Source organism: Harmonia axyridis, chromosome 2, assembly GCF_914767665.1.
Source record: "Harmonia axyridis chromosome 2, icHarAxyr1.1, whole genome shotgun sequence".
NCBI lineage: Eukaryota > Metazoa > Arthropoda > Insecta > Coleoptera > Coccinellidae > Harmonia > Harmonia axyridis.
In genome coordinates this window covers 28752916-28776460 of record NC_059502.1, presented here as the reverse complement: position 1 = coordinate 28776460, position 23545 = coordinate 28752916, and the positions used below count along the sequence as shown (strand labels likewise).

The window sequence follows — 23545 nt, the reverse complement described above, 5'->3', positions numbered from 1 at the left end:
CGATTTCATTTGTTATAGAAATTGTTATGGTTTACATTTAAAAAACATAAGGTTGCATTATAACTTCAAAACTAAGGACAATAAAAAATTAATTATTACACCAATGGATTCTACTGAGAAGAGTACCTGTAGGGTAGGGTATTTTTGTTTCATTTCTATAGCACCAATAATAAAGAAGTTATGAGTACTTTTCATTTCACGCCGTTTTGAAATTTTCTCCTATAGCTTGAAAACAGTTGAATTTGAGAGGTAACGGTTTTCACCAAAACGATAATTGATTTCTTATTGAATGGAACAGCCTTTATATGAATTGACTATAATTATACAGTGGAGACAAAATTAATTAAATCTTGAAATAAATAGAAAATATTTATATATTAGGTAGGTGTCAAAATCAAGTGGTTTGAATTCCCAGATTCAGGAAATTCAGATAGAATTGAACAAACTCCATTTTTTGTAGGAGTATTGCTGAAAGTCTATCAAAATAATTGGAACCTAAGCAAAAGTCTTGAAAATTATCGATTACCAATCATAATTAAATACATAGTTCAATTGTCAAGGGTTGGTCATTTAGCTCATTTGTTTCTTTAGATAACTTTTTTTGAGGTGCGCAAGGAAGGATGAGTTACTAAACTAATACCTAACGGTATCGAACCCAAGATATTTTCTATTTGGTTGTAGCTAATTATGAAATATAAGAAATTCCGAATTTCAAGACCGATAGAAGAAAAGAATTTCAGCTGGATTTTATTTACCTCCATTCTTACAACTCTTGTTACATAGAGAAAAAGCTATGTTTCGACTTCCTCGAATATTTCAGGATACCAACTTACTCAGTATTGTAGCTAGTAGTTGATCTTTATTTGCTATGAATTTTGTAAGCATTATAACATAATCGTCTCTCTTTTTTTCTCATTCGGCATCACATAATTACGTTATACAGGGTGACAACTATTTAGAGGGCTTACATTTAAAAAAAGTTGTGTAGGGATGAGTGTGTTGGTATGAACAGATATTAAATATCTTCAATGGTCCCCGAGATTTCCCGAAAAAACTAAAAATCGAGATTTTTTCTTTCTGTATAACTCATTTGTTTCTGAAGATAACTTCACGAAGTTCTTTATGTAGTCATTGTCCAAAATAGAGATTCTAATTGTGTCGTCATATTTTTTCTTTTTTCCATTGTTTCAGAGACGCGATAGTCAATTTTTTTTCTTATGGACACCATATTGATTCTCCTTATGAGGCGATAAAGAAAAAAATTACGAGTTCAAAAATGTATCACACTCTTCAAACATATCAAATCTAGCTACCCAAATTTGAACTCCTTTTTTATTTATTTGTTTAAATAGTAGGCTGGTGCCAGAATTGTCAAATAACTTGTTACTTCTGACAGGATTAAGGTTTTTACAAAATTAAGTGATGGTTTCACTGTTTCACATAACAACTGAACGAAGTAACAAGTTATTCGACAATTCTGGCACCAGCCTACTATTTAAACAAATAAATAAAAAGGAAGTTCAAATTTGGGTAGCTAGACTCGATATTTTTGTATTTACTGACTTTATAGTGGATGATGGCTACAAACCAAATTTCGTGAAGTTATCTCCAGAAACAAATGAGTTATACAGAAAAAAAGAAAATCTCGATTTTAATTTTATTTGAGTATGAGATATCTCGGGAACCATTGAAGATATTTTAGATCTGTTCACACCAACATACACATCCCTAAATAACGCAACTGTTTTGTATTTCAAGCCACCCTGTATTTCTAACGGTTCTCGATATCCCTGTAGTGCCCCTCTAAATAGTTCTAACCCTGTATTATTTCAATGTTTTTACATTGTTATTACATTTAATCGCCAAGTTTTGTGACTTACTTGGCCATTGATTTTACCATGATTGTTTAAATCACGACATACTTAGTGATTGTTTGTGGTGTAAAAAAAAGAGCAGTATTGTTCGAAAAAGATTTTGTACTGCGAGTTATTGTTGTTTGTTATCTCTTATGTTGGTTATTCGTCTCCAGATTTGTCCTGCATATTTGTCTTACGACAGTTAGATCATGACATTTTGGATATACACATCTGAAAGTGAATAACCTTATTCGTTCAGATGGGATACTATCAGTAATAAGTAGGAATAACATGAACTGATGGAAGAGAAAAGATCTCTGTCGAGGTCATTTCCTGAAGTGTTGATAATTTATTGTTGTTGTCTGCTTTACCCATTCTGGAGTGTAGTGGAGATCTTGTTAAATATGGATATGCATATTTATTCAAGTTAATTTTGATACTAGGGAGTTCAACACATAATTGATTCATGCATAATGATCATGTGAATTTTCATTTATGGACAATGGTTGGTGTTGGTGGGTTGACCATTTCATGGAGGAGTTATTATTTTTTAGTATAGGGAACGTTAAGGAATGTGATTCATGAATGAAATGAGCTGGTAAATAGGAATTGCATATGAGAAGATAGATGAGCAGAACGCACTCAATTGATTGATCTCATATAAAAATAATAAATATTGGTTGACAATTAATAGCAATCTTCATCGATTCGTCGAAGGCATTCGACACAGTTAAACAATCCATTTTATTGTGATCAGTAGAAAATTCAAGAACAAATAGAATATAGGTAATTGCAATTATTGAAGTCATAATTGATAGATAAGTAATAAATAGGAAAAGATCAGAGCTTCAAAAATATAGTTTGTACATATATGTATAGATTAATTATTTTTTATCCATATATCCTAAATATTCGATTCATTGGATTGATTCGGTTTTCACTTGATGGAAATTAATAAAAATTAAATGACAGATATTCTATTTTCACTTTTAATTTTTAAATATTACAATTGTTTCGCTACACAGTAGCTTCCTCCAATATTTTACATTTTTGAATACCTAATATTTTTAAGTGAACTTGTTCCCTGTATAGATAAATATAGGTAAGTTAGGTAGATACGAGGTATTGAAAATGGATCTTGGAAATTCCCGCAATTAATGGTTACAGAATAGTATATTGTGCAACAAGTGGGGAAAGTCCAACTTTCCTCACGTCACGAGTGTAGCAGTTTGTGGCACGAGCCTGAAAGGCGAGAAAAAGACTTTCTCCACATGTTGCATACTATACTTTTCCTACAACTGCAAAAATTTGAATAATTCAATTACTTGAATTATTCAAATTTTTGAATTAGGTATATTACTATACCTAATTCAATTCAAAATGGCCTTCGTTGACAGTATCTGTTCATGTATTGCGTTTCCATAGAAACGACTTCTCAAAAACTCAATTTCATTGGTCTACCAAGCGAGGTGTGGGCAAATTGCCGTGTGGAATAATATTTTTCACAGTATGAGCAATACATAATTTTGAAATTGAGTAACTATGAAGAATACTCCAAAGCAGCTTTTATTACTTTATAAGGCTCAAGTGCGTCCAGCTATGGAATATTGCTCTCATGCTTGGGGTTCAGCTCCTAAGCACTCGTTACTCCTACTTGATTCCATTCAAAAAAGAGCAGTGCGCCTAATAGACGATCCAACGTTAACTGCCAACCTTCATAGTCTCGATTACCGTAGGAAGGTTGGAGACTTATGCCTTTTTTACAGATACTACCACGGAAGGTGTTCTGCTGCCATTGCCTCCATGATTCCTCCAGGGGCTCAATTTGATCGACGAACAAGGCTAGCCGATAATAGTCACCAGTTTGTCGTGCATCTTTCTACAGCTAGGACATCGGTGTATCAGAAGGCTTTTCTTTACCGAACTGCAAGATATTTCAGTATGATAGTCTAAGAGCCAGTGGAGGACAGACCACACATATTTAGGAAAGCCTAAAATTAACACCCTGTATCTCTAAAACGAAGCTTGTTGGGATAGATGTTCATGTGAACTTTTTTCATGAAAAAGTTGATCTATCCGACGCCAAAGTTATTGAACTGAAATCTGTCTGCTAGTTCGAAAGGAACCGACGTACCGGTTTGCCCACAGAAGTTTAAACTTCTGAAACTTCTAAATTAATTTCAAGTTTCCTAAAATACTTTTGAAAAAATTATTATTTTTTAATTTTGAAAATTCTGTTACCATTTCACTACCACGTTAATCGTCTGCCGTTTCGTTTTTGAATAGCTTTAAGAGTGGTAGTTTGACTATACTCTTTTAGTTCATAAAATTTTCACACCTGTCGCTCCTGATGGTAGCTGATTCCACCGCAACTGCGCTTAGCTGGCTCCCATATAATGATCGGTAGAAACAACAGACTCACTGAGGAAATTTCAGGCTTTCCTGAAATATGTGTGGTCTGCCGTCGACTGACTCTTATGGTGGGTTTATGCACCATTCCTAAGAACTAAGACTAAACCTAATAAATAAGAACTAAGGATTGAACGCTAAGAAAGGGCGTTTATGCACGTAACATAAGAACTTACACTAGCACTAGAAAGTTGGCCAACTTTTAACTAAGAACTATGGGCTTAGGTAAAATATATAAGTGCGCGTGCACCGCATAGAATTTCAATATTAACGAGTACCAGTTTCTATCATTTTATGTTCCGTTCTTCGTGTTTATCGATGAAAAGTATTAGGTTTATCTGAAAAAATTAAATGAATTTTTTTCACAATCAATATCAATGTCAAACATAGTATAGAACAAATAGAAAGTAGTTCGAGCACGTGTGCATGCCTAAACTAAGTACTAACAAGAGAGTGCATAAACGCAACTGAATTCCTAGGTTTAGTTCTTAGTTCGCAGTTCTTAGTCCTTAGTTCTTAGGATCGGTGCATAAACCCACCATTAGACTATGATGGAAGAGGAACCAAAAAGTTTTTCCAAACTTGACAAGGCATTGAAGAACTTCTACTTGACTTGAACTTGACTTCATTTCAAGTCAAAGTGAAAGTCAAGTGAAAATAACAAACCAAAACAAGACATAGGCGTTGATGAGCATAACTAGAGATGTATGCGACGACCTTTAATGTCATACGGAAGATGTGATTTAGATAGGCATATTAGATACATAGTTCGGTTTTAAAAACTGGTTAGGCCATTAGCCTCATTCCATTTTATGAACACGCTTAGTATTCGAGGATAGGAACCTGGAGTTAGTTGTTTATGCATGTACTATTGGTATTGCTTTTAAAGTGGGGCCCGAAGCGTCGTCCGGCGTATTTTTGCGTGAGTTGGCCCACGTTGAACCGAGAAGATATTAGTGTGATCGACGCGCACCATTGCTAACTGACCCGACAATAACGCGCCCGCGACTTGGAAGTATCATCAGAAAATTTTTTTTCAATTGACTTAGCCCACTCCGATAATTCGAAATTGTGTGAGTATGCTTAGGTTTATTTACGATTGATGGTGTATTCTCGTTGAAGGAGTTTATGAGTGATTAATAGTTGATTGAAGAAAAATGCGCTTTATCTCAATATATAAATAGTTAATACGCGCAAACCGTTAATTTATATCCAATAAGATAACAACAAGCAAAATAATAACGCCCATAAATGTTGCATATATGCTGAGTATTATTTAGTGTATTCGATTTGACCGACTGTAAACAATCGATTCTTATGTACATTTTTGGATAACTAGTCTCAAAAAATTTTATAACAAACTGAAAAAAAAAAATCAATTCCACACTTTTTTTTTTAAATAAAAATTATTCAATTATGCCAATTCTGAGTTTGAAATTGTAGAATTTTTCTAAAAATTAAAATCGAATACTTCGAATTCAATACTGATCCTTGGACTTATATTTTTCTTTAATGAACAATATTACATATTATTATTTACTTACGTTAATGGGATATTTATCTGAATATTTTCATTGCGAGGGTAATTAAAAATTAAATAAAAATAATGAATCTGAAATCTATGAATTAATTTATGTCATGATTGCCTTATGATGAACCTGATAACGCGACAATATGACGAAATAATTGTTTTGTATTAAAAATATTCCTCATCATTTTGTTATACCTACAGAGTGTTCCTGAAATGGAAATACAAACAAAATGATAGATTCCTTGGAAAATTTAAGAAAAAAATTTTCCATGCAAACGCTTTGTTTCCGAAGTTTGGAGATTTTCCAAGTTTTTTCTCAATGCAACTTCCCTCCACAAGATATTCAACTCAAATTTGGTATAGATATTCTAATTGAAAATTCATTCATGTGATATGCTAATTTTGAATGCAAATCTACAGGATGATATCTTTCTGGAACAGTCTTCTATCCTGTGAAACATTTTTTTTTGGTAGTCCACTGGTAGTTCAGAAGAATATAAAAAGAAATTTGCAGTACTACACTTTTTAGTTTATTGTGATTTATCGTAACAGACACCGGTTTCGAGAAGAAAATTCAATCTTTTCTTTAGTAATCCCAGGAAGATCCAAATATTATAAAGATTCCATTGGTAAGCTGTGAATTATAAGTTTGGTACTTATTTATCTAATATGTACCGAAGATTGATGAAGACTAGATAAACTGGTATAATCATCAATAAAAAGGTGAAAGAGAAACACCCTGTATCGAAAAACAAAACATTAGAGGCCCATGTTTATAGGATTGTTTTAAATTAGCCAAGGAATATCTTATTTTTTCCTTTGTAAGTCCAATTTGGGGACATCCTGTATATGAAATTAAGATCAAATACGTAATCTGTCAATTAAATGAAGTAATGTATGAGTAGATCATCTAATCATACATGTATATCATCTATCCCATATCATTTTTCGTGAATACTGTTTCGAAATATAATTTTCAGTTAGTTGAATTGAATTGAATTGTTGGCCACACCTTGTACTTTATCAATCATTTCTGTTTGCGTTTAGACTATGCCTTGTTCTATAATAAATATTTCAGGTGCGATTCCACTCGTCTTTAATTTACTTTTAATTACTCGAAATTCAAGCTGTTTAATTGGTTTCTTTTTGATTTTTAAATTCCGAATTTTCAAATTATTGGACTATTCTATCGGGTTCTGTGCTATCGAAGTTTTTCAAGAAAAAATTATCTGAAATATCTCAATTATAGATGGCTTATAATTAGAATATGATCAGATAAAAATAAATTTTCTCACTTGAAAAAATGTTGATTTTGGAATTGGTCTAGTTGTGAAGGATCTATTTTCCTACTAAGGGTTTAGGATCTTATCTCAAATGATAACTACCTATTTCTGCATTTTATGTGAAAAAAGAAAGTATTTGTTATCTGGTATTCGAGAAAAGTATCTATTTATTTCAATTCGATTCGCTGTCGATGTTGTATAATACTTAGTACTTACAGACCAAAAAAAGGAAAGATTGAAAATCTTCAGCACACATTTAATTTAATGCTGCGCGATTATTCATTTCTTCTGGAGAATTGTTTGAAGCTATAAATGTTGTGATTATTCAACATATGACGTTAATCTTATCTGACTCCTACAATATTTTTTTCAGCTCAATAGCTGAAAAAAGAAATGGGCAACTGGCTTCAAGCCAGTCCTTTTTTATTTTTTTCAAGCAAATTGCACTTGAAATGAGGTTGAAGTCATTTACCATTCAGATTTGACAGAAGTATTTCCAACAATTTGATAGACAGTAAAAAATTCAGATTACTCGTTGTTTTTGCCAATCTATTTTCTTCATATTCCAAGAAATTCTATCATTCATTCAGACTGAAACAGCTGTACTTTGTTATTTAGTGTTTAGTGGTTTAATTGCTGTTCTTCCTGCAAAAAAACAGTGAACTTTCCTCCTATAGCGAAATGGGAAATCCTGATTCCTGTGTCTTTCTTTAATGTCTTCGGAGAAATACTCATCTTACTTGAAGTACAGTCATTTTTCAATCTCAAAAAACATTAAGAAATTTAATTTTTAATCGAATGTAAATTATTTTTTAGGATATACAAATTTTTGTCTTCTAAAAGCTCCAATTTCTACAAGATCAATCAATCAATCAATGTGATTTATTTTACCAAATTTAGTACAATAATTTTCAAGAAATACTGTCAATTAAATACATAATACATAAAATAATATTTAATCCATTGTATTATTTGTTTGTTTCTTCGGAAGTGTTTTTCATAGAAAGTCAAGGGTTAGTTTATTAGAATATATATTTTTGTATGAAGATATATAACTGATATTTGGCATAGTTATTTCAATTTTGAGTTTATATTTCGATTACAAATCTACAGGTGATATATTTTTTGTTTCCGCTTCTTTTCTCTGATTTTTTTTTTGATAGACCACCAATAGTTTAGAAGAATATAAGAAGAAAATTTGGTCCATTACCTAATACACTTTTTGGTTTCTTGCAGTTCTACCGTGTTACCTAGTTCAGGAAAGCAATTCAAACAAGTCTCTAGTAATCCTCAAATTATGAGAACTTTTCATTTCATGTCATTTTTCAAATTTCTCTTATAACTTGAAAACATTTGAATTTATGAGTTTGCGGTTTTTATCAAATTAATTCTCCCAAAACTAGAGCCCGACAATGTGTCATTTTTATTGTCTAGCTTGAAGGGATTCTGAGATCCACTCACTAGACAACGAATACATATGTATATCATACTATCTATCTATCATTTTTCGCGAATACTGCTTCAAAAAATAATTTTCATTCAAAAAGAATTAAGAAATTTAATTTTCAGCAAATGTTCCTACCTAAATTATTTTTAGAATATACGAACTTTTGTCTCTTTAAAGCTCAATTTATAGAAGATACATAAAATATAAAATGATATTCAATCTAATGTATCCATTGTTATCTGTTTTTTCTGCGGAAGTCTGTTTCTGAGAAGGTCAAAGGTTAGGTTATTAGAATATATATTTTTGTATGAAGATATGAATTATATCTGAAAGATGTGGGATAGCCAAAGGAAGGCGATCTATATCTTTCATGTTTTTGGAATAATTAGTAGTTTTGATTCATATATTGATTCAAAATTGAACGATAAAATATCAATTAAATATTGTGAGGTGAAAACTTCACACATTAAAATATGAAAATTTCAGAAAAAGTTGAATTTCTCTATTCATAGAAAAAATTCAAAGGTCAACTATTAATAATAACAAAATAAGTTATAATAGGTTATAAAGGAAGATATGTTGAAATATAGGAAAGATATGTGGTACTCGTTTAACTGAAACTTATGAAGAATTGAAACAATACGAGAAGACGAGAAGGAAATGATAATTTTCTGGGAGAAATTCAATTCTTTCATGAAAACGAGATTGGAATTGGAAAACAAAATAGAATTTCTCTAATGGATGTTATGCGTTTCGAATACATCAAATTATACTGAATTGTGTTCAGGTTTTTTCTGTATTCATTCAGAAATTTCAATGACAATATCATCATCATTATTTTTTTACTGTATCTGCTACCTGTATTGTTCGAATCGATATGCAGATAATAATTTATAACTACATAGTACCTTTCCATTACAACAAACAAATTATATTTTCATTAATATTTCCTGCGTGAGTAAAGTTGTCGAAATATTTGTTGAACAGTTGTAAAGATTCTGTGTATTAGAGTACGGTAAATAAAATTTCAGTTGAATGTTATGTCTTTGAAATCGACACGTCAGTAAAAAATCAGACCCTTTAGGGTTTATGACTTTATTATCGCTTTCAAGATGAGTACTTTTTTGGCACTACGAGCTCGTCTTTGTCCGAGGTTTATTATTTTCAAGTCACTACACCTTTATCTAACCTATTTCTCGTCATCGCTCCTTATTTGCTATCTGTGATTTTTGCATTCGTCATCGGTATACACTTACCCGTTGTTTTCGGTTTTTTGTATCATTCTCGTCACAAAATTTCAATATCTAGTTATCAAAGAACTGAACTGAGTAATTCGGATCGAAATTGTCTGGGTTGTGCTGTACAATTTATTGTGTTTCATTCAAATTGCAATTTATTTGTGAAGACATCAGTTTTGAATTGACTATATCTACAGAATGTACCTAAATTGGAGGTACAAATGAAAATGACAGATTTCTAGCATCATTTCAAGAAAAAAGTCCTATAACATAACGCAAACGCTTTGTTTTTGAGATACAGGTGTTAAAGTTTACCTAAGTTTTTCTCTCATAGCACCTTCCCTTCACAAGATATTTAACTTGAATTGGCATAGATATTCCAATTTAAAGTTTTCATCATGTGATATCCTTATTTTGAATGCAAATCCACAGGGTGAATTTTTCTGGAAGGGTGTCCGCTTCTTTCCTCCAGAACTATTTTTTGGTGAACCACTGGTAGTTTAGAAAAATTCAAAAAGAAACTCTGGTTCAGTCCTACACTTTTTGGTTCGTTGTAATTTTTTCATATCTGCAATCGATTTCGAGAAACAAATACAAACAGCTCTCTATAATAATTCTCAGGAGAATCGAAATTATTATAAAGATCCAGTTTGGAAGCTGTTATAAATAAATTAATCATAAGTTTTGGTACATATTTACCAACTCTGTAGCGAAGATTAATAACGATTCGATAAACTTGTTAAGCATCACAAAAAAGTAGGACTACAAGAACCACCCTGTATCTCGAAAACAAAGCGTTTGCGGGCTCATTTTTATGGGCCATTTTAGTTTTAAAATTATCCAAGGAATCTCTCATTTTCCTTCGTAACTCCTAGTATAAGATAAGAACAATCGAATTGGTAATAAATAAATTATTTCGAGTAATTTGGTTCAAACTTCTTTTTCCCACATTGAAGATATGAGTAAACAATGTCATCAAAAAACTTATTTTCGATTAGCCTCCCAAAAAAAAAAAGATCTACGCCCTTGTTAGCGCGCTAGTGAAGTGTTGGCAGAAATTTTCAAAATGAAAAAAAAAATTTTTTTCGAAAGTATTTTAGGAAACTTGAAATTCATATATATGATATTATTCTTTCAAGTTTCAGAGGTTTTAATTTCTGAAGGCAGACCTGTTCCTTCAACCTGGCAGACAGTAAAATCTTTCTTCACCGCGAGTATAAAAATTCAGGTTGGTCCAGATTTTAGTTCAATAACTTTGGCGTCGGATTGATCAACTCGAATTGGTAATAAAAAAAATTATTTCGAGTAATTTGGTTCAAACTTTGTTATCAAACCTCTTTTTCTCACATTATAGATATGAGTAAACAATGTCTTCAACAATTTTTGTTGATTACCCCCTAAGAAAAAAAAGAGATCTACGCCCTTGATCGAATGAATAACAAATATTAGGAATTATGCCCAGAAAACGGATGAATCGAAAATTCGAAAGGAGTATTGCTTCAAATACTCATAATACCTTGCCCTTGAAAACATTTGCAAAATTATAAACATTTTCCTAAGCGGACCATCGAACAATAATAATAGCAATCATCGCATATCGGCGAACCTTCATCGGTTAGCATATTGCCTGTAATTTTCAAATTACAAACAATTGCGTTTTACTTAAGATTGTTCATTCAATTTCTTAAGAATCGTATTAATGGGAAATACAATTTTCGTTTTGTTTTGTAAATTCGTTATACAAGGGCGTCGTCAGCCGTTGGGCAAGAGTAGGCCAAACAAAACAAAATCATTCTCTCTCTCTTGATATCAATGAACTCCAATTTTGAATACATATATCAAAATCATAAAACTACCACCTAACCTAAACACAACCTTCTCGGATTTTTTGAACATTATTTAACTACCCTGTTGTGAAGTTTTCACTAAGTCGACTCTCAACCATCGAACTCCTCAGACAAGTCTTAATTCTTCGCAGGGTGCTGAATGATCGCTCCACAGTGCAAGTAGAGCGGTCAAAATTTCCAAAGCCTTTTCCGTCTCAGGAAAAAGGTCCAGTGTTTCTTTCATTGAATAAATTAAAAATTAAAAGCTCCTTGGAATTGGGTTCAGGTTTGTCCAGCCATATACTTTGCTTACTTGGAAAAAGTGTCACAAGCATTGGAAATGGAATGAATTTTCTTGCATTTGAGCAGGGTGTGGTCTGCCTTATGTATACGCTGGCGAATCCAAGCAAGGAATAATTATAGACCTTCTCCAGTACTCAGATGGGCTAGTGGCTGGTTGGTTGCTCCTGTGAATTTGTCTTTCGGCACTCCGGGCAGTGACTAATTATTTTTCTAGTCCAAGCTTTTCGGCGTTTGTAAAGGCATCTTTCATTATTTCCTTAGCTACTTTTTCTGCATCATCACGGTGACTTTTGATATAGATTATATATTGCATAAATAATGTACAACATATGCTGCTATATAAATTTTAATATATTTAGAATATGGTGAAGATGGATAGGCAGATATGCAAAAATTGTGAATATGGATCTGTTCCCTACTATGAAATGTTATTGGTCAAAAGTTGACTGAGATCTACATCCAAAATGGCGAAGTGGTACCGCTTTAAGTCACGTGATGTCGTCTCCTCTCTATTCAATCTGAATGTGTAGAACCAACAGCGCCAAGTACTCACCTATATTGAGAATGTTAGATCTATGAAATTCTTATGTACATAGTGTTGATTTATATTCGGGGGATAGTTTAAGTTTTTTCGAAAAGACTGTTTAGAGGATATTTGGGTAATTCTATACATTGTTCTTGAACATTGTTTCATTTATTTCTGATTTTTAGCGCATTGTCTATTTTATATTATTAGTGGGCGCTTCTTTTGGGTGTTCTCACCTGTTAGCGTTCTTCTGTGTGAAAAAAAATAAAAAATAACGCACTGAGGGGATTAATGATATTTTTCTTCGAATGAGGCTTAGAGTCTGCGCCTGAAAGAGTACAACGTACAACTCCTCAGGAGAAACGAATATTAGTTTGAAAGTTTTTTATTGTATAATGCTGAATGCTTCCACGGTCGGTTTGTTCAACAAAGTGAAAAAATTCCGGGCTTTTCAGAATATAGATAAGAACATTTGTTTCATAAAATTCTAGATGAGTAAGTGACTCTGGATTTCTTTCAGTAGATATACAAATATTTCCCATAAAATGTAGTTAGTCTGTTTGGAAGATTCCATCTTCGATCTAGAAACCTTTGAAGAAGCCTACAGCAATTTTTCGCAGCTGAAAAACCGACTAGATCACGATCAAAATTACCGCGAACTATTTAGGTTTGGGAATTTCACGCAATCAAAAAGAGCTCAACTTCTATTTGAATGAACCGACCAGAATTCCCACAACGAATTTCATTAAAATTGAACCACTTCGAATGTCCATACCAAATTTCATCGGATTAGTACAAAGGGTGATATGGATATCCCGGAAATTTCACATTTGCTCATATCCATCATGCACAAATCTAATATTCGTATTTATTTATTTATTTATGGAACCATCTGCGACCTAAACATAAATAAATAAAATAAATAAATAAATGACGTCTTCATTTCACAAAAGAAAATAGAGAAATACATGAACCCATCACCTAGCAGCGGAAGGCGAAGTCTTGCAGACTGCTATTCAAACTCAACCCTCCCCAAACCGGCAATGAGCTAGCATCCAACAAGTACATAATAATTAACAAGTCAGCAATATATACCTACATATAAAACAAAATATGAAATGTATACCCAATGAGCACCCGAAATCCACAGCATGAAGATTACAACCATACACACCCTTGAAATAATATACATCAATTATTGCTCACACAACAAATACTTTTTAACTTTATACTTGAACTTATTGATATTCAACAATTTGAACTCATTCGGTAGGGAGTTGTAAAATGTTATTGACTGAAAGATGAAACTTCTCTGAAATAAAGCCGTTTTATGTCTCGGCACTACAAATTTATCCTGAAATCTTGTAACTCTCGAATGAACGTTACTATGACGAACGAATCTCTTCCTGAGGAAGATGATACTCATACCAAATTTCATCAAAATCGGAAAGACTTGAAGAATTAAAGGTTGTTAGAAGGATTTCCAGTCATGGTCATAGAGATCGACAGACATACAGGAAACCAAAATTGAAAAAAAAGTTTGAAATGCATTTTGCGAGCCAAAATTAATATTCTTATTCCGAAATGACCACAAAGCTTTATCTGAAAAACTAAACTTAGGAAAATCGTCAAACGAAATATTTTGAAAAATGCAAATTTTCACAGCTAACGCTCTGTATGACGGATGTGTTGAATGTGATTTTTAAGCTTCTTCGATTCTTTATATGAATTATTGAGAAGCCCATATTCACATATTTCAAAAGTTGATCCATGTTAGTTTTGAAATCAGGCTTCTCTAATTGTTATCTATTGTAATCTGATAAACATTAAAAAAATTATAGTTCCAATATATTCATGAAGCGCAAAAGTAACATTCCGAGACCTCCACGTTTGGCGCACGGCAAAGCCCATATTTACATACTTCAAGAGTAAATTCAAATTTTAGTTTTGAAATCAGGCTTCTCTGATTGTTATCGATTGTAATCTGATATACATTGAAAAAACTGTAGTTCCAATATATTCATGAAGCGCAAAAGTATAACATTCCGAGACCTCCACGTTTGCGTACGGTATTATAATAATGGAAATATGAAAGAGTGTTTAGGAAGGGTCATAAACGATTTTGGAAAAATCTCTTTTTGATATACGGCTCGCAGATGAAATTTCTCTTCATAACATGGGCATGAAGTTTAAATAGTATAGATACATATTTATAAAATACTCTTCAGCTTTGTTTGATTTTCAAACAATTGATTATTTCATAGTACCTATTCATAATATTCCTCGATTTTAAGCATGTATATTGTTTTGTATACGATATACATAAATTGATCGATTTTTTCAACATAAAATATCCGAATCGACCCAGTTAATTCAAAAATGAGTGGTTATATCATCCTCATTGTATACAGACATAATATGCATATTGTGAATACACATATTCTGTTGATAGACTATTCACCTCATAACGTTTAGAAGAGAATTTTATTTTTTTAACGATTAACTCGACTTTTGAATATTATATTTAGAACTATTTGGTTGAATTATTCTGGATTGTGTTTGGCGGAGAGCCACAAAGTAACTCAGATGTATTATGTTATTTCAGTTTCAACAAAATAATGAATTTGGATTGGAAATGAATTACAGTCATATATTTTACGACAATTTTGGGAGACATGTTTTGCACAAATTTTAAAATACTTTTTTGAATGATTTCGTGGAGAAAATCAATTTGAAAATACCAAAATTTCAAGAATTATTTCAATTAATTGAAATTACCCATTTGGTAATTTTTTTTTGAAATTTTTGTTATGTCTCTTGATTAGAAATTGGAAAGCTCATCAAAAAAATCAATTCAAACCAACTATACGAATGTGAACCAATAAAAACTCTTGCCAATCGCCTTCCTCGTCCTTCGCTCCTATTATCTGTCCTCTAGAGTATTTCATCTTCGGTCTGGTCAAACTCGGCAAGGTAAGTCATTAAATTGAAGCAACCATTGATTATGTATAGGGTGGGCAAATTTCGATGTTTTAGCACTACAACTTTTGAATCAGAAGATATAGACAAAATCTGATACCCATTCACTTTCTTTTTTCCTGAGAAACTAACAAGAGTATTATTCATTTTTGATAGATAGTTATGATAAAACTGTGTTCACAATTTGTGACGTATTTGAAACACTCTGTGATGATATTTCTCAAATTCAAGAGATGTAAGATCATTCTACTTCGAAAATGAAACGAGTTTATGCATAGGATATTTACAGTAAAAATAATTCATATGATTGTGACTATGGATATTTTCTTTTTTTATCATTTTGATAACCATCAGGACTAAAAAATAACTTGAGGAAGGAATGATTGTAATACCTGGAAATAAAATGAAAAAAAAAATTTTGAAACATTTTTTTTATTTCTTGTATAACCGGAACTGTCGGTGCTTCGGAAATATTCCAGCTGAATAGAGATGATGAACAATATCATATTCCGAATTTTCAGATTTCAAATAGGCCCCGTTTTCCAGAAACGTCTAATAGGCAGTCGCAAAATGCCCTATTGAGTTTCGTAGATCACAACAACTGTACGATGATCACACAACCTGAAATGCCCTTATTATCTAAGAATATTAATTTCTGTTGTGTCCTTCTCTTAACAACTTTGGAATTTTCAATATTTTATCAATGGTCTCAGCATGAAATAATGTTCAAAGTACAAAGTTGATTATTAAAAAAATATCTTAGTTTAAAGTCTTCACTACGGCAGAGGCTATAGTTTTAATTAATGTTATGAAAATTCATGTTATAATTTCACTCATACATACCTATGTGAATGTAATACTATTGAGTCATATCTTAGAAAATTGAGACAAAATGGGGGTGTTCCATTTAAAAAAAATGACGGAGACGTCATTACTCGAAAGTAACTCACCCTGTATATTAGATTATTATTTTAAAATACGGTAAATTAAAATAAAAAATCGACGTGTTTCAGGATTATTTCTCAAAATGGTCTGTTTAGCTAAAAATGAATTTGTTCCATACTTTACGGACGAGGTGTATATTCCAAGAGTCATACTGAATCAGCACTAACTGATATAGGTACCAGTTCTTGAGCGCTTGTTCCATGAACGCTGTATTATTTCGTAACGATTTCTAATTTTTTTCGAATATTATGCGGGGAATTATCTTCAACTGTAAAGTTGAACTCATTTCTGATGAATTTTATGATAAAATACAGGGTGTACACTTTTGAAACGGCCTAACTTCAAGGGTAGATTATACAAGTGATTTGCAACAAAAAAATGTTATATATCACATGGTCGAAATGTTGGTGGTTATTCTTCAATTGAATATTTTTTGATTTCACGGAATTCATCACTTTTTTCCATAAAACCAATGATATCTTATTCATTTCTGCATCCTCATCGAATTTGACCATATATTCCGAAAAAGCATTAAATTTGCCTCAATATGAGAAGTCATGAGTGGCAAAAGAGTTTTATCGACAACTATGGTGAATTGGTGAATATAAATATTCTGAAGAGAGCGAAATAAGTCGTATCTTTCCAATATTTCTATGAATGAAAAACTATAAATGAGAATATGTTTCTCTATGATGATATTTTTGAATTCTTCAGAATTGAAACGATCTGGAAGAATTACTGGACCAAAAAGTTCGCCCCTCATCAGTCCCAACTATACATTTACCCTTAACTCATGTTGGAAATGGGTAACAACAGTCGCATGTGGCTTTTTCCTTTTCCATTAATGGCTATTTGGATTATTTATCACACCTGATCTTGTGAACGTGGCTTCATCTGTCCTTATTATTCTATCGCCACTCCACTATGCCAACTTGTTAAGGTACCACCTACAAAACACGAGCCTCCTCTCAGCATCTGGAGCTAGCAGATTCTGTACCTTCTTCAAATGATAGGGATGTAATTTATTTTTTCTGAGTACCCTGCGAACTGTGATATGCGGAAGCCTCAATGAGGTGCCAATGCGACGAGTTCTCGTTGTCAGATCCTCTTGGACTGCTTGGACTCTTTGGCCTTGCTTGGAGTATAGCAGGTGCTTGCTGCCGTTGCTCAGTATTTCGACCACCCTCTCTGATTCTTAAACCACGAAATGAACCTGTTTCACCTAATCGCCTGAACACTTCTGCAAAGGTCTTTCTGTTTGGTTTTTGTGTGTTCGAAAAACGCAAACCATGCTCTCGAACCGCTTCGTTGGTATTTCCATTTGCATGTACATAAATAAATACCATATCGCGATATTCAATGATTGAAAAAGCAGGTATGATTTCTTCTCTTTTTAATTGTAACACGGATGAAATGACTCAATTCCTTTAATTGAGAACAAATGCACTAATGAGGACTGCAACGAAGGACTGAAGCTGTTATATTTCAAATTCAAAATTTGTTGCCACTAACAACCCAATTCAGCAGGTGACAATTGAACTTATTTAGTTTAATCATTTTATTCGGTAAAAATAAGTAGAATTTAATTAATTTATTTATGAAATATTGAGTTTAATAACAATAAGTATTTTCATGAGAATTATTTCAATATCCAATCAAAAGCAGCTCCGAAAGAGAGCAAAGGAAAGTTTGAGTATTTTCTTCTTTTTCATTGTCATCACGTTAGCCATGATATTACAGAAGAAGGAGAGTAGCTAGCCCAAAACTTGATATGTCGTTAGAAAGCCTGCAAAATGGAGAAGTTTTTACTGCAAAAATAGTTATTTATAATACAAGTGCAGAAGGCATTGATATTCTTCCACGTGTTCAAAATTCAAAAACGAGCCACTAAGTGGCGAGTTTTTTAATGAACACCTTCTGTACGAGTATTATACATTATTTTCTCTAATTCATTGCATTTTTATTGAAATTAATGAAATAGTTTCATAAATATCATTTAGTGATTTTTGCATTGAAAAATGTTGGTTGGCAAAACTGATTTCTTTAAGGCAAATTGATGAATTGACACATAAAGCCGTGGCAGAAAGTTCGGAGTACCAACATATAATAATAAAATATAACCATGAAAACTGTGCGTTTCTGATATATTCTCGCACGATTTTGTTCTACAAGATGTGGAAGAATGAACGGAATAACCACAGAATTAGAGAAAAACATATTTATTTCGCTCTCTTCAGAATATTTATATTCACCACCCCACCACACTCGTCAGTAAAACTCTTTTGCTCACTCATGACTTCTCATATTAATGCAAATTTAATGCTTTTTCGGAATATATGATCAAATTCGATGAGGATGCAGAAATGAATAAGATATAATTGGTTTTATGGAAAAGAGTGATAAATTCCGCGAAATCAAGAAATGTTCTACTGAAGAATAACCACCAATATTTCGACCATGTGATATATGACATTTTTGTTGCAAATCACTTGTATAATATCCCCTCGAAGTTGGGCCGTTTTAAAAGTGTACACCCTGTATAATAGTTTTATAACTTTCGATAGATAATGTGAATGTGGAAATTCTAAGATAAAAATTGGTTTGGTATATACCTCAAACACGCAAATAAAAAATGAATCAGTAATGTAACAAAAATTGCAATTATAAAAGAATGTTAAAAATGAAAGGGTGATGTATATACCTATTTTTCATAATTCAATTAAATTCAGGCATTGATGAATGATCAAATAGAATTTGAGCTAATGGATATAATTCATTAATATATTTCAAGGTTATTATAAATGGGGTGAATTCATTTAGGCATGACATCGTTACTTAAACATCCCCAAATAAAAAGGATGATAATTATGCATTTCGTTTAGTTATTTTCACTGACGCTTCATAATCTTGACGCAAGTTTCGTCTACAACATTGCTAGACTCGTTGTAAGGTGAGATTTTTCCTCTTTATGCTCAATAATTTAATAATCAATAATATCAATGCGAAATTAAAATAAGTGGAAATGTGAAGCTGTCAAATCATTGGGAGTGGTAAACTCAAAATGATACCGTGAAGAACTCGTTCATTTACAAATTATTAAAGTCTCATTAATTAGATTAATGGCAAATTAAATGGATAGATGGGAACGTTATGTCAGTTTTAAATATTCAGTATTTTACCACTCGAGTGAATTACCAATACCATCAGACAGGAGAAAATTATATAGGTGAAAAAAATTCACAGTACCTATTGTCTCTCCTCCGAAGAAATTGCTACCTGCCTTACTACAACGTCGCGAGTCCGGTAATTACAGAATAAATTTCTGCATTTTGAAACAAGTAATATTCAAACTACTAAAAACCAATCAAGAAGTATTTTTTTCCACAATAAGCTTTACTATTTTTTTTTATTATAATTGTTCGATCTACTGAACTCATTACCTTGCATGAAGGAATTGAATTCATCAATGATTGTTGTTATCTGTTTTTAGGATGTCACATCATTGGGGATACTGCAACGAAAATGGTAAGTTCTCACGTTCAACTTCATTTTGAAGGCCAACTATTTTAAACTTTTAAAATGAAACTTCACAGATTTATGTGCTTATAAAATTCCATGGATGTAGTGCAGAAATATCAATATGTGATAAAAGCTATTTCAATAAAGATCAAGAGTGGATCTATACGAAGTAATTACCACCACTTCCTGAGACATATCCAACAATAACTGAAATGAATGAAAATTCAAACAAAAAATATAATCTTTCAAAAATTTCTAAATCTTCTTCTTTTATCTTCTTCCGTAACTTTAGTTTCTATTCTTGGTTTGTTTAAAAATGTATTTTATATTTAGGTATTTCAATCGTCCCACAAAATGTGTTTCAACTGTTCCCAGGACCCCATTTGACACAAAATAATTTACAGTAATAGCAACAACAATTTCTGAGAAATACTTTTTGCACAATCATATTCTACAAGCATTGGTTCAAACACAAATGTTTTTTTTTCATATGTTTTTTGGGGTTCTGAATCTGGAGTTTGCCATCAAAATTTCTTGACGGAATATTGAAAAAATGCAGAAAAAGTTATAATTTTTTTATTTTTAGGCGGTTTTTTGCATATAACTCAGAAAATTTCAATTTTTCGTGAATGATCCTCTTGAAAAAAATTAGAATTTACGTACTCTATTGTATAACTACTACGACGGTTTTTTCTCCTCAAGATGTTCATTGAAATCGCTTTAAAGAAATAAACTATATTTCAAAAAGTGGAAATGTTTTTGTCTAAACTGTTTTTAGGTTTATTGTTCAAACCAATCTGGATTGTATTAGAAAAAATTATATTGAATAGAAAAGACGCCATTAATTATAAATTGAAGTTTTGGAGTGAAAAAAGTGAGTTTTGTAGGGACAGATCAAATAAGCCAATTTTCAACTATCGTTTGATCCAGAACGGTTTATCATAGAAAAAAACTCATTGGAAAAAAATTTCTTTACTTTGTTTTTGTATGGAAAGTTCCTTCATGAAAAATTGATATTTCCGAGTTTCAAGCAAAAAAATATGTTCCGCTAAGAAATTTTGGTGGCAAACCTCAGATTCGGATTTAGCACTCCAAAAAAATATAAACTCGAAAAAATCAAAACTACCACAAAACTTCTCCGTGAGGCGCACCTGTAAGCACAAATCAACTGGACTATGAGTCACTTGAAAATATAAACCTATTTAATTGGCACTCTTAATTAATCTCAAAAAATTTTTTTCTTCAAATCAAGTTCTCGCTCTCGGCAAAATATTGACTTTCCCGATCTGAGTCCCTAAGTAATTCTTTTTTTTCGATTCTCCAAAAATCCCCCTCCATGAGCCTCTTTTATGGTACTTCCAATTCACCTAAAATTGACAAACCCAGAGCTCATATTCATTCGTCGGGAAAATTGCAATTTTTTCAAAATTTATGATACCCCCTTAATTTGTATTAGGTCGCTTATTCGTGAGAATATATTGAATTGTCCTTTCGATATATTTGAAGGTTTATATGTAAGTTTTAATTCAAATCGGGTCTACGGTAATAATTTATTTTATCGTAGATTATCTGCGAAACCAACTATTCAATGGCACTGGCGCTTATTTCCTAATATTTTGAATATTTTCGCAATTTCTGATTGACTACTCTGACTCAATAACTGAAATACGATGGCCTATTAGACGTTTATGGAAATCAGTTGTTAACTGCTTTCTTCAAGGCGAATAATATCATATTTCCCGAAATTTTCCATTCGATATGAATCAATTGAGTGAAAAGCAGCGAATAGAAATCTTGATATTTCTGGGACATGGGGATCGTAAGCAGACCTATGAACAAGTGTCTGAAATTTTTAATGAGCGTTATCAAGAAAGAAATCCTATACCTAAGGAATCCTTTTCATTCGATATATCACAATCCATATCATCCTATTTGAAGAAGAAAAAAGTAGAGGGATGTGGAGCGTAAAGGGTGTGGAGCGTAAATTCAAAAAAGCATAGGGTGACCTGCTTTTTCCATTCGATATGAATCAATTGAGTGAAAAGCAGAGAATAGAAATCTTGATATTTCTGGGACTTATAAATTATTTCCTAATTTTTTAATAAAAAACGGCAAAACCAATTTTACTTCTAGCCACATCGCTGAATAGGTAATCAAACTACTTTTCATTTGATGTATCACAATCCATATATTCCCGTTTGAAAGAATAGGGGGTGAAAAATATCAAATTTAAAAAATCACAGGATAAATTGCTTTTGAAATCAAAAATCGGCGGGTGCGAGGATTTTCCTTTTTAATTCTTCGTACAATAATTATTGACGAGTTGCATTTTTCTGGCACGCTGTCTATAGTTGTAGGTATATAAATTTTTTAATGACTATTAAAATCAAACGTAACGAAATAGAAAATTCATTTTTTTAGAATTTTTAGGTACCTTAACTTCTACTTAAATTGACTCGTTTTTTGAACTTAAAACCAAAAGTGAAATATAATCAACGGCGTATATATAAGTCCATTATTAGAAAAACATAACTTCGAACGGCCGTAATTACGGAAACCCTTGTCGGATTTTGCCCATTAATGTACTTGACTGCGACATTGCAGATCCAAAACTTCCTTTAAAATTCCAAGTATACAGGGTGTTTCACCACGATGGCGTCTAATAAGGCGTTTATGAAACTAACAAAAAAAGAAAAGAACCAGAAAAGAGTAACAAATGTTAGTTTCCATTATATTGATTTGAAGTTAAGTTAGCGACCCATTCTAAAGAAGAATCTGAAACTGAAGATAGCTTGGAAACCACCATGAAATTTATAAATTAGACAAGTATTTACAAGTAGTCAATGGTTTCTTCTACATCACACTCACATAGTGGTCTTTCAACAGAACGCCATTTGAAGAGCATACTATTGGAACGATCAAGGCCAATTCTAAGTCGATTGAAAATACACCAAACTTTCCTTGGCAGATTGAAACCTAGAACTTTCTCTGAAAGGTCAACGATTAGACTTTTGTTGAAGATATTACAAGAACTCCATTTCTAACGTCAAATTTCCTTGTCACTTTCATTAGATTGAAGGAAGGTATCAATCCATAAAGGTTTACGAGATTTTAATCTGGCAGTTCTAGTATCTGGAAGGTAAGATACAATAGGAAATAAGTTCGGGTAGAAATGATTTTTTTTCCCAAGATTTCTTGAATGGGACCTGTCTACGAATATGAGGCGGAAGTATATACTGGTAACCAAAGTAAAGGTGCATATTTAATAGTTCCACTGATAATTCTCATCGAAACGTTAATGTATGTATCAATATCATGAACATGAGCACTATTGAACCAAACAGAACAACAATATTCAGCAGCAGAAAAAACGAAGGCCAAAGCTGCCGTACGAAGAGTGCTGGCATCAACACTCCATAAACAACTAGCTAATAATAATAAGGGTATTATTCCTCGACTTCAATTTCAAACGTAAATTTTTCGAGTAGACCTTGAAATTCAAAGAAGAATCAAGTTAAACTGCAAGATATTTGGGAGTATAATTATGATTCAAGACGAAATAATTGAATTACTTGCAATTTTTTATATTTTTGTTGATTATTCCAATGAAAACAGGAACTTCTGTTTTAATGTATTCTTTCATCAAAATAATAAGTTTTTATAATGATTATAAATATTTTTGA

General features: G+C 32.0%; 2 protein-coding genes across 3 annotated transcripts in view; both read left to right on the top strand.

Annotated features, from left to right (window-relative positions):
• LOC123674169 (carbonic anhydrase) overlaps positions 1-23545 on the top strand; it is a 55017-nt gene that overhangs the window by 12555 nt on the left and 18917 nt on the right. The window contains exons 1-2 of one of the 2 annotated variants that reach the window (XM_045609091.1): positions 5155-5338; positions 19834-19868. In XM_045609091.1, the coding sequence (XP_045465047.1) occupies positions 19835-19868 (34 nt within the window). In that variant the 5' untranslated portion in view covers positions 5155-5338; position 19834. Of the gene's footprint in view, positions 1-5154; positions 5339-19833; positions 19869-23545 lie in introns of those variants that run through there. The other variant, XM_045609092.1, reaches the window with a different exon arrangement.
• On the top strand, positions 3399-3809 carry LOC123673254. Its single transcript, XM_045607726.1, has one exon. It carries the CDS (start codon positions 3399-3401, stop codon positions 3807-3809), a length of 411 nt encoding a protein of 136 aa, XP_045463682.1.

Coding starts and splice junctions, on each gene's coding strand:
- LOC123673254 (XM_045607726.1), top strand. CDS start 3,399: ATGAAGAATACTCCAAAGCAGCTTTTATTACTTTATAAGGCTCAAGTG.